Here is a 12,382-nt window from a genome sequence, read left to right on the forward strand (position 1 = left end):
ACTTAACGGTGCTCATCTTCCAGAAAGCATCCTTGCCACCCTATTAATCCAGCTACAGTTTAGGATGAAGATGACAGAAACTAAAAAATCCCATCCTTTATGCAGCAAATATACCCAGTCTGGTGATAAGCACCAATGTCACAACAACTCCTCAACAGGTTTGCTCCTGTTTTTATAAATATTTGAGCTGTGGTCAAAGGCAGCAGCACTAAGCAAGCTCTTATTTATGTATCTACTTGTTCTGCAAAGCAGAAGGGGAACTACAAAACCAAAAGTCTGTTTGTGTGTAAAACCTAGGTTATGTCTAGCAAAGCTTTTTAACACCACCAGGCTGGCCCTGGATATCCAAGTGAATATATATTTTGTTTCTCCTCAGACCCATTAAGAACTAAGAGAAGATTACATCATTGAAAAATAAAGTATCTTTGGGTAGGGTTGATCATTTGAAGCTTGCTGCACAGCCTGAGAACTATGCTTAGACACCCAGAGTACCAACGTGTAAAGTTTAAATCCACTAAACTCAAATGGCATACAGTTTCAGAAAGACAGCATTTAAAAGCCATAGAGCCTCCTGCCCCCAAAACCAACAGCATCCCAGACAGCAGAAGATGCAAGATTTGAAGAAAAACAAAACAATTTTGTTGGGTAGAAATGCAATACTGCAGGCAGTCAGCAGGACTTCTTACAGAGGTAAAAGCCACTGTGTTTACTACCCAGCAGGCATGTGGTGACTGCAGAGAAAGTTTCAGACTGCAATTTTGATGTGGCAAGAGAATAACAAGAGAATACTAAGGAGAAGGTCAAGCACACAGTGCAGCAAGAGTGCTGAGCGTCTCTACATTGTACTTAAGTCTGTGTATATGGTACCTCTTTAAACGGGAGCCAGCTGCTTCCAGGTTTAGCAGGATTCAAAGGATTCTTAAGTTTCTCCAGTGCATTTTCAATTGCTTCTCCATAGTTATCCTGAAACCATTTCTCATGAGGAGTTTCTGCAGGAGCTGCAGTGATGCTCCGTACGTGTTCCAGAGCAAATACAATGGGCTTCATCAGAGCTGTATGCTTTTCACGCATGATTGCTATTTTCTCCTCTCTAGTAAAAACAAAAGTTTCCTCTAAGCTTCATAAAAAACAAGTTACCTCATAAGCAGAGCATTAAAATAAGACTTCAAATGAGACATTTAAGAAATCACAAGAATTATTACATCTCTAAAATGAGGTCTTCAAGGACAATTGTATTAAAATGAAGAGTATTTCACTCCACATTAAATGCATGTTCCTCTGAGCCACACTCCACCCACCCCACCTCTTTTGGGTTTTTTAACAACTGAAACATTTGGACTGGGTTCTTCACCACTGGAAACCCCGAGGAGGAGCTCAGAGCTCAAACCACCCTAACAAACTGTTTTCTTTTAATAAAAGAGCTCTTTACTACTACTGCCTGAACAGAGGTAACCACACTGTAAAGAAGAAGAGAGATGATCAGATCATGCTGTTCTCCCACTCTATGTCAGTCCTGACTATAAGAATGCAAGAGGCATTCTTAAGCTTAGCCAAGACCTCAGTGAATGGCTTTCCTCTTCCACAAATCCATTCACAAGAGAACCCAGGTGAAAGAGAGGAAATAAATAAATAAATAAAGACTTGCTGAATGCTGAAAATCAAAAGTAGATTTTCTGTTTACTCCAAATGGATTATACTCTTCAATGGGCTTGTCCTCATTTCAGCTGACTTGCAAGAAAGACCTTGGAAATGAGAACTACAGGTTCTCATAATCCAACAAGTGAATATGCATTGGTTTCTAACACATTATTACTAACGAAATTCCACCACAGGTAGATTGTTGTTGTTTCTCATCTGATTACAGTACTAGCTGTGGCATCAAAATGTTCTTGAAGTAAAGTCAATGGCTTACATGAAGCAGCTAGAACAGTATGAATTCAGGAGCAACACCACTATGGATGCTTCCCCAGGAGCAAATACTTGTTACAATTATCACTTGAATTATTAAAAAAAGACATACTTCCGTAAAGTGTTGTTGTTTTGGACCCTTTTGACTTCATCTTCCAGTTGCTGAATCCTTCTGAGAACATACATATGCTGCTGCAGTAAAACTCCCAACCACAGTTCATCCCAAAGAACTGTAACTCTGCGCAGCTCAGCCACTAGCATCTGAACCTGTATAAAATAAATTAAGATTCACTCACTTTAAAGAGTATTAGTATGAAGACTCTTTGTAGATGTACAACTTGAAATAAGATGACAGCCTAACAGCAAGATGCACCAAACTTTCAGCAGGTCTACCCACATATTATGTATTTTGTGGTTCAAATAACTGCACAAGTAGCATACATTTGGATTATTTACCTGCAATACCATTGTTGGATTTGCAGCAGACAGTTTCTCCACAATTTTGCTGTAACAATCTTGCATCATTGCTTGATCTTCATTTAATCCAACTTTTGTGTCATCTTTAGTACTTTCTTGAGAAGCTGGCGGGCTGCCTCCATCACATTCACCACCCAGCAATTCTTCTCCTTGAATATTACCTAGCAAAGTAGGGATGGCAGAAGGCAGCTTGTTTCCTAAATTAAAAACAGATGTTAAAATATCAGCTACACTGTTCTGGCCTTGAAAGGTATATCAGTCAACACTTCATTTAGCATCAGGTCCCCATATCACATTAAGTACCAGCAAAGTATATGATGATGAAACTGGTAAATCAGATGAAAGATATCAGTGAGGTGCCATTTAAAACAGAAAGTGTCAGAGTTACTGGGGGCAGGGGGAGGAAAGGAAAAGAAAAAGAAAGAAATTCAATATCCTTTTATCCAGTATGTAAAAATATATTAGCTAAAGTGTACTTGAATATTTATCTTTTCTCCATACCTGAAGTCTGGGATTCACTGCTAAGTGAAATGGTGCCCACTATTGCAGGATATAGTATGAGATGAGGAGAATCTTGAGCCACTCGACATAGTAAGTTGCAAATACTCTGACGAACATATACTTCTGGGTGATTCAGGCGGGAGAAAAGCTGAGGTATAATACCTTCATAAACAGGAAAAGAAAGTGCGCCCATTCATTTCATTTCACTCCAAGTGATGCAGACATTTCATTTTTAAAAGTATGCTGGTTTTGTTTAGGGAGAACATAAATGTCTTTTTACAGTACAGGCAATAGCTTATTTCCTTCTACTGTTCAAATACGGATAACATCAATGCAAAACATAAATCCTTTAGCCAAGCACCAGGAATTGAGTTTTGCACACTGTATCTGCTGTATCGTGTTTCAAAAATAAGGAAAGCCTCCTTAATAGTTCTCGAAGTTAGTAACAATGTTTCAGAAGAAAGTACGATTTCACAACAGTCACCCTCTGCTGCTGCTGCCTTCCACATTTCCACTCTATAACCTTTGTGGGAAAGCCCCTGAGAAAACAAAACCAGTAGGGTAGTGACAAACACCTACTTCTGAAACATCTGGCTCTAGCCATATGTCTTTCTCTGAACTGCATTTTAAAACGTAGCTGGGAAACACCCTCCCCACCCCCCCTATTTTTTTTTAAGGTGCTGATATGATGTAACACTCCACAAACTGCATCTCCTTTTTCCTTTCAGTGTCTTAAGGCAGGGGAGGGAAGGAACCAGAATCTTTGCTACATATCTGTCCTAAGATCAGAACACACAGCAGACTTCAACACTGTTAATGAAATTATTTAATACAAGGCAGGCTCTCTTTCCATCAGGCTTAAATAGAAATTTATGAAAATGCAATGCTTTCTGCTTGTGTTTAGAGAAAATGCATCAAAATTAATTTTAACAACTACATAACACATACTTACCTCTCCAAGGAGCAGTAGGCGTAGTTTCTAGCCCATGCTCCAGATATTGTCTAAGTTCTCCAGCATGTTTCACAAGCAGTCGTAACAGTCTGAGAGTTGCCATCACAATAACATCATCAGTGCTTTGCTCAGAAGTATTTCTTAAGTGCAGCCTGGGATCATCTTCATCAAGTGGAACCTTGAAAGAAAGAATTACTCCCCTAAGCTAAGTTCATATCATCATTTAGAAAAGTTTGTAATGGATTTCCTCATCAGTACAAACACTGACCTGACCAGCATTGAGTTTGAGGAAAGTAAAGTATGCACTGCAGGAGAGTTTATACAGACTGAAGATTCTGTCTACAACTTTCCTCCACACTTTAATTAACCCTTCTGTTGCATTTTCATCAAGATCTGAAAGCCAGGGACAACTTGTTAATAATTGACGCCATATAACATCCACCATATCATCTTCTTCATTGTCTTCATTTTCAGTGATCTGTAGAGTCATATCTTCATCCTACATGCAAATAAAGCGAAAACAATTTAAGTCCTCCAACCACTTCCACAAGCCACATTAGCTCCTAACGTGGTTGTCATGCAATTGCTTTACTTAATAATATTTGCATGTTCCATAGAAGAGTTGTGTTACCATTTAGCTAACAGATGGTTTCTCGGAGAACTCTTGTATTGTCCGAATTTTAACTTCAAAACTTTTATGAGAGTTAATATGAATGACAAGTAGAGGAAAAGTAAGGTTCACACTGAGGCTGAACATTTTTCAAGCAAGCAAATTTACACTTACTTGAATCCCAGCTGGACGACACACTGCCTGCCCAAGAATCCCATAGATTTTCTCTTTATCTTCCTCTGCAATGTTGTCTGGAAGCAAGTTCTGAACCTCAGATTTTTCCCGGGGCAGCAGACGAACACCTTCTCCCTGACTGTAACATTTAATGAATTATTGATCCCCAATAAATTAGTATTTGTAGAGCTACTGAACCTATTAAGACTGTATATATAAAACTTCTTGAAGGAAGAAATGTTCATCCTTATCTCAGAATTTAAATCACTTTTTACAGAGGGCAAGTAATAGAGAAAATACTCAGTCCTCTGCTCACATATGTGACTTCAGACCACAAAGAACAGTAATCATAAATACAAAGCTAGGGTTTACCTTAAGAAAACTAATCGTGGTGTATAGATCTAAACATTAGGATGAATTTACCTGGCATTATCAACTACTTTCCGGCCCCATCTATAAGCCCAACTAGCCAGGGCTGCCCAAGACTTGGCAACTTCAGGTGCCTGTACTGAAGACAAGTGATATAGCTGTCCCAAGATGAAGTCAGGTTCTCCAACTCCAATATTTACTGTGATGGGAGAAATACAGCAATATGTTATGATGTAAAACCTACTTCTGATTTCCATAACATAGAAAATAACATCAAAACATTTTAAGTATGTAGTATTTTTTCAGTCGAGTTAATGCCCAAGAGTGTAAAGTTTTCCTAAATGCAATTATTTTTCAGTTCTGACACTGGCTGCAAAACAAAGACCACTTTTCATTTGCTAACAATCACTGCTTACACTCTACAATTGTTTTCTCTTTCACAGAAAGATGGAACTTAGGCAAGAACTCATGACGTTCAAAAGACCAAGATGTTTCAAAGAGCAGTTATAAAGCATCTAGGGCAGTGCATTTGTGTTTATCTTTATTTTCTTCACCATCAAGTCAGAAAGCACCTACTGCTTAACATCCATTAACAGGTCTAAAATAATTCTGACTCTGCAAGAGAGGAACGAAGTTACTTATGAAATCCATGTTTAAGCAAAGAACTTTGGCATTTGAAGACAAGTCAGTAGAAAATTGGGAATTTAAGTACATTTTGAGTACTTATGAGTACATTGTACATTTGAGTACATTGGCAACAGAAGTGTTCAAATGATGTATAGATTAAAGATCATGAGAAAAACTGAGGTAACTGCTTTTTATATATATCAGGGCCTTCAAGATCTCATTAAAGCTTTAGCAAATACAGGAGCTGAAAGCAAGCAAAAGCAGACAAAAGCAGACAAAAGCTGAAAGCAGACAAAATTTATTATCCTCATAAAACAAACACATTCCAGCTTCTTTTTCAGGCCACCATCGCTGGAATGAGAAAAATGTGAAAGAAACATGAAATATCACTATTAAGGTGTTCGGACTTTTTAACTGTATAGTTACCTATTGCACAAAACATTGTTCATACATGTAGGAAAACAAATACATGAGTGATAGCACTCTTACTCTATCAATTTAACTGGTGCAATCCTTCGGGGGATCATCAGTAACTAATTTAACCACAAAAGAATAAAAAGGAGAACAAATTTACCTGTAGATTCACTTTCAATCCTAGGATATTCTTCTTCTAGTGTATTAACAGCTGGGAGATCAATCAAATTATATATGTTTTTAGACAAGGTAGAGAGACCAGTGTGATTCTGCTGCTGTCGAGCTCTATATACTTGTTTTAACTGTCCCGAAATCTCTTTCCATTCTGCTTGAATCCATTTAGCCAGTGTGAGAATAGATTTTGCAACTGCATATTCAGCTTTGGCAGATTTGCAAAAGGATATGGCACAAGAACTCAGCATTTCCATGGCATGTGTTGACTGACCTGCATATCATGAAAAGCATATCTTCATTAGAGAGTTAACTTTATTCAAAACACTTCTCCTGAACTTCAGCATGTTTAGATACCGCTTGTAACAATATATTTTTACAGAGAAGATTCTCTTTTGAAGTTAAAAATGATAAGTAAGAAAAAACTTGTGAAAACACTTTCAGACTGAGACAACAGTTACCAGGATGACATCAGTTCCTAATCATACTGTCCTATTACAATTTCTTCAAGGTCAGAGGAATTGGTCTAGTTATAAGAATGGGAAGCTCAAGTTTCTACAACACAATTAGCAAATACTCACCTGCTGTGTATAACAATTTTGTTTTCTCAATATCAAGTTCAGGACCCCATTTTTCATCTATCTGACCTGGCGCAGACAATTTTTTGAAGTGCTGGACTAGGTCTTGTGCAGTGGTGGTTTTTCCTAGCTGAACTTCACTGCACTGGGCAAGCAGTCGGGTAGCTAGGGCAATATTTCCTCGCTTCCGTGCAAATTTTGCTGCTGTTAAGCCCAGCTCCATTAGATGGCTTTTAATTGGGACTGTTGGTTCTGAAGAAAGCAAGACATTGTAAACAAAATTATTAAACAAGCAATAACTGCACCTGGTTTATACAGATAATTTCTGCCCAACATATTCTGCATATGATCATCAGTAAAAAATTGCTCAGCTCTTTCATATTTCCTAACACCTCCTTCAGAAATTTAGATTACTTTATTTTTGCCTAGAATACTTACTTACCCCACCTGAAATGAAAAAAAATATATCCATAGATTATCTGCTGGGCAAAAGAGTGATTTTTTCATAATAAACATTATTCTTAACTAAGAAATCCACTTGTCCCCAATACTTCTTTTTCCCCATTACCTCTTACCATATCGCACAATTAAATGGCTTTCGTGACTGCTTTTAAAGAACCATTATTGATAGTCTTGAAGTGTTCGAAAGGGAAAGCAATTAAAGTATGAAGAGATGAGCAAGTAAAGGGCAATTAGAAGAGTAAGTACAGAACTGCTAAGCATTTTGGAGTGTTTTTTTCTTTTTAACAGTCTACGTCACAGTAGTAATTGAGCAAGACACCTAAATAATTCAAACTTGGCTTTTAAAAAGTAAACCATCTAATTAACAGAAAAAAGACATAGCTGCTTTCAACCGAAGATTTAAGTTCAAATTCTGCATTTACCTTTCATAACACTAAAATGAGAGCTTATATACCTTTAAGTTTTTCCATCAATTGATTCTGGTACACTGTGTATCGCAGTGCATGCATCCATGGCCTTACATCATGCTGTTTGCATGACCTCAAAGCATCATTGAAGAGAGGTATCAGACAGTCCTGAAAGAGGCATGGAAATCACATAGTTGTCATGAGAGACATCTTTACCAAAATGTATTTTCTATTATTTTAACCAAAGACCATTTTGGTACAGAGTAAGCATTATTGGTATTCGTAGCCAGTCTTCACAGTAAACTATAAAATCCAAGTATGTTTTACACAATTCTAGAAACATCACAAAGAACAGCTCAAAATCAAGCAGAACTGTTTTCTGAACTATACGTTTAGAAATTAGAACCAGATCATTGATCCTGGTTAAGTTCAACATGGAGTTTTTAATTGCTGAAGTGATTGTTTTTTTATAAATATTTTAAAGTTACTTTTAAAGTAAATTACAAGTGTGTGTTGTACGAATAAGTTTTACAATTTATTTAGAGAAGAAATATCAACACTTCTCTAAAAAGCAACTATCAGCAAAACTTTAGAAACACTGTAATTGAAAGACGTGGTATATTTATAACTATAGGAAGATGTAACTCTAAAAAAATCTTGGGTCAAGGCCCATCAGAAAACTGTCTTTTTACAGTATTATTAACCATGGGCAAAGCAATTAATATATGCTATTCTATATTCCATATTCAACACTTCATGATATGGAGAAAGACACTACTCCAATCGAGGTTTTGAACACACAGACATACCTCTGATGTCAGCCTGTTGGACACAGTATTTTCCAAAGCAGAAGAACAATACAACTGAAGCGTGCTCAACACTGGCAGAGACTGAGACACAGTGAGTGTGGAAAGTCTTAAAGGTCCAATAGCAATTCGTGATGTTTGCTTTAAGTACTTAATAACATTTCTGAAATAAAAAAATCACAACAGTCATTTTCGTTTAAATCTGGACTTTAAAAGATTAAACACTGATATCAAAATTATTGAAGAAAAAGAAAATTCAGCATCTTCAAAAGATACTATGAGAAAAATCTTGCAACATTGCACACAAGTTGCAGTATGGTATTTTATTGTTAAACTGACCAGAAGCAGTAGGTTATCAAAGAACTACATAATCTGCAAGTTAAACATCACCTGATTTTTCCTTGGTAAACTCAGAACAGTTAAAAGTGGTAGCAACTACAATGGATGATGAAGTACAAAGTAGGGTATGCAACGTTATGTTTTTAAACATAAAAAACATTTATCTTTATCAAACTAGAACAATTTTCCACATTACAGAACACTCATTTATTCATAGCACATTTCAACTTACTCAGATATTGACTGCCACTTTTGCTCCTGTTCTATGTGGTTGACAGCTGTTGCCAGACATACCGAACTTCTCAAAAGCTGCACTTCAACTGCTTTTTGAAGTTCTCTTGGATCAGGACTTAGCATATTAGGAAGGAGCTTCTTCATGTCTATATGGAAATTAAACAATTGAAACTCACTAGAACAGCCAAATTTTACCAAAGCATCACCATGTGAGAACACATTTGAGAGCAAGGGAGTTTGGAAGCTTTTAAAACATACTTATTTAGTATGTATGTATTCATTCATATTAGAATTTATGACAGATTACATACAAACACACATCAGCTCCAGAAAACACACTTATATAAACACACAGAATGACCATTGCCAATTATTTTGAAGCTTGATAGTTAGTCCAGTGAACACAGCAAATTGCATTCAGAAGAAGTTTCAGTCTGTCATTTATAGATACAGACGCATGAAGAAATATTTACTGTTTATTTGAAGCAATGCTAACTTAAGCATTTATACCTATTTTTTCTTTGGATCCCCCTGCAAGTAGGTTGATATTTTCTCCTGGTAATAATTCCAGTTGTTCAGTGCATTCAGTAAGTTGTCCAGACTCGAAGCTGCTCAAAGATCTGCAAATCAATACTTATAGTTTTATTTTCATGTTTCTTTCTTCATTCCAGTTGCTAAATATTTTATGCAGCAAAAAAGAAAGACTCAAGCCTACCCAAAATCCTACAGAGCACTTATGACTAATTCTAAGCAAAAAATCCCAATTTTCACTTAGATCGATAAAAGGCAATAGTACTGCACCAAAAGAATACATTCAATACCAAAGTGAAAGGAAAACACCTCTCCAGGTATGAAGCTTTTCATACTGTCATTACACTACATGTAATGCTCTTCCACCATAGCCAGGAAGAATAAGGTTGACTCTGGAAGAGTTCAAAAACAAGCAAAGAAACCCCCAAAACCTTCCCCTCCCCACCATACACAGCAAGATAAGTTCTGGGGCAGAATTTCATGAGGCCATTGTTTCAACTCTTCAGTTCACATGAAACTGAAATTTCAGACTGGTATATTGTTCAGGTCATAGATTATACAAAATTATACTGCTTAATAGCCTGAAGCTGCAAACTTATCTCCCCCTCCCCTCCCAACTAGAAGTAATTTGGGTATTATAGACTTTTACAGAAAGTAAAAGTGCCGCTACAGAAAAGGCTCTGAAAGGTTAAGAGCCCTCATGGCTCAGAAGACTCAAATGTTCTATACTCTTGTTACTATCCACTGAAGAAGGAATTATTTAAGTATCTGCATTAGAAAAGGAAGAAAGAAAAAAAAAAACAAACAAAACAAAACAAAAAACCCAAACAAAACTATTCAGCATGTGAAAACTCCCCCTTCTGCTGATTTCATTTGATCCTCATTACTACAGAAAGTCTCTGCTCAGCCTGGTCAGGGACAGAAGGGTCCAAGTACTGTGCATACTCAGAGGCTCTTCACAGGATTTTTCTTATTATATAGTATGTTTCTTCCAGTAATTATCTGAATGAAAACTAACTCAAACAAGCAACCAGACCTCTGCAATAGTGATGTTTAGCAAAAGTACAGTGGCTTCAGTTTACAAAAACATGAACATTCAGAAATGACACGTTTTCACATCCATGACAAGCACTCACTTTCCTAATGATTAACCGCACAGCACTCTGGGTTACTGCAATAAGAAAAAGGATTGCCCTATTCTCTGTCAGAAGTAGTCACCTTTTCAGACCTGAAAGATTTGATTTCAAAGCCTCCTTTTATGCTTTCAAGTCAAGGAATTTCAGCGAAAAGGATTTTACAATGTTTACCACAAGAGCACAAGGGTGGAAAGTAACTGAGTTGCCAAAATGACAGGACCCTTAAACCTTGAATGACTATTTCAAAGACAGATACTTTTTCATGAACCAGACAAATATCAAAGGTTAGGAAATAAATGCAAAACCTACAATTCTAAATGCTATAAAAAAAAAAAACCTGAAGCAGTCAAGACCACCTCCTTAATATGCTTTTTACATTAGAGTAATGAATGAAAATATTCCCCCCGCCTTCCAAAAACACAACTTTCTTCTTATCACTCCTCTGTTTCAGACATCTAGTTTCTAAAAATCCTAAAAACTTTAATATTCCAGTTCTAAGATATCGTTGAAAAAATTAATTATATCCTTACTTTATGTAGTTAAAATCTGCTTTCAGATTGATTGAGGTATTACTATTGCTTTTCTTCAAGTCATGGACCATATTTTGCCATTCCTGAACAGCAGACCAGTCAGCAATGGAAATGTAGCATTCACATGCTTTGTTACCCAAGTAGTTTATAACTTCAGGTGAAGAGTCACTTGGCTTAGTCAGAACAGTTTTTCTAGCTTCTCCTGTGAAACAAACAAAAAAATACATCCTTAAACATACATTTCTACTTACGTGTTTTTAAATAAAAATTCTATTACTCAAATGTAACTTCTTGATTAAGTTTTATCAAGGAAAACACTTAATACTAAAAAAAAAAAAAAGTTACACAACATTTGCAGTATCCTTATTCCACTTATAATTTTTCTTAAAAAAAAAAAAAATCAGAACTTTTTCAAATGAGATTTGGAAATAGTCCGTATCTGTAAAGAAGCATCAAAACAGGAAAACAGAACTAAATTAGGAAGAAAGAAGGTCCTGTTTCAAAGAGGAAACAGAGCCTCAGTAGTTAAAAGACTCTGAGTCACTAATGCATTTATGATGCAATCATAAATACTAAGCCTTAATTTATGATGATTAAAATAATTTAGAACCAAATTAGTAAGATACAAAATATTTTACCTATTATTTTTAGTTCATTCAGCTAGACCTAAGTACTGCAAACCCTCATATTTACATGTAACATTGGTTTCAATGGCATTAAAGCCAAGTTGGACAGAGCCTTGGGTGACATGGTCTAGTTTGAGGCATCCTGGCCCATGGCAATGGGGTTGGAACTAAATGAGCTTAAGGTCCTTTCCAACTCTAACTATTCTATGAATCTATGATTAAGTGGCATTAAGTGGCTCAGTTTAACTGCAAGCAGAAACAAGTTTTCAGATTTAAGAATTAGACACTATCATTATCACGGCTGTATCGTTGGATGTTCTAATTTTGTGTACATTGAGTTACAAAACTGTATTTCTCATAAAAAGAAAGGAATACTGACCATTCAAGGAATGCTTTGGACTGGCATTATTCACACTGTTTGAATTGGCCAACTTCAGAACCGTTTTGTCGAAGCCCGTTATGCAGCAATCCACTCCTGTCATGGAGCACAGGTGCTCCTGGTATTCCGCAGTTGCTTTTTCAAACCTTAA

The 12,382-nt window shown here is 36.4% G+C and overlaps 1 protein-coding gene across 1 annotated transcript in view; it reads right to left on the bottom strand.

Moving 5' to 3' along the window:
- Positions 1-12,382, bottom strand: part of SMG1 (SMG1 phosphatidylinositol 3-kinase-related kinase) — a gene marked incomplete at its 5' end in the record, with an annotated part of 57,212 nt that overhangs the window by 18,201 nt on the left and 26,629 nt on the right. The window contains 16 exons of the mRNA XM_010016373.1: positions 868-1,090; positions 2,021-2,175; positions 2,365-2,582; positions 2,887-3,048; positions 3,839-4,016; positions 4,107-4,337; positions 4,623-4,761; positions 5,046-5,190; positions 6,193-6,477; positions 6,785-7,033; positions 7,698-7,818; positions 8,460-8,619; positions 9,028-9,175; positions 9,540-9,649; positions 11,227-11,428; positions 12,232-12,377. Of these exons, the coding sequence (XP_010014675.1) occupies positions 868-1,090; positions 2,021-2,175; positions 2,365-2,582; positions 2,887-3,048; positions 3,839-4,016; positions 4,107-4,337; positions 4,623-4,761; positions 5,046-5,190; positions 6,193-6,477; positions 6,785-7,033; positions 7,698-7,818; positions 8,460-8,619; positions 9,028-9,175; positions 9,540-9,649; positions 11,227-11,428; positions 12,232-12,377 (2,872 nt within the window). The remainder of the gene's footprint in view (positions 1-867; positions 1,091-2,020; positions 2,176-2,364; positions 2,583-2,886; positions 3,049-3,838; positions 4,017-4,106; positions 4,338-4,622; positions 4,762-5,045; positions 5,191-6,192; positions 6,478-6,784; positions 7,034-7,697; positions 7,819-8,459; positions 8,620-9,027; positions 9,176-9,539; positions 9,650-11,226; positions 11,429-12,231; positions 12,378-12,382) is intronic.

Source organism: Nestor notabilis, unplaced genomic scaffold (assembly GCF_000696875.1).
Source record: "Nestor notabilis isolate BGI_N333 unplaced genomic scaffold, ASM69687v1 scaffold11266, whole genome shotgun sequence".
In the NCBI taxonomy this organism is placed as follows: Eukaryota; Metazoa; Chordata; class Aves; order Psittaciformes; family Psittacidae; genus Nestor; species Nestor notabilis.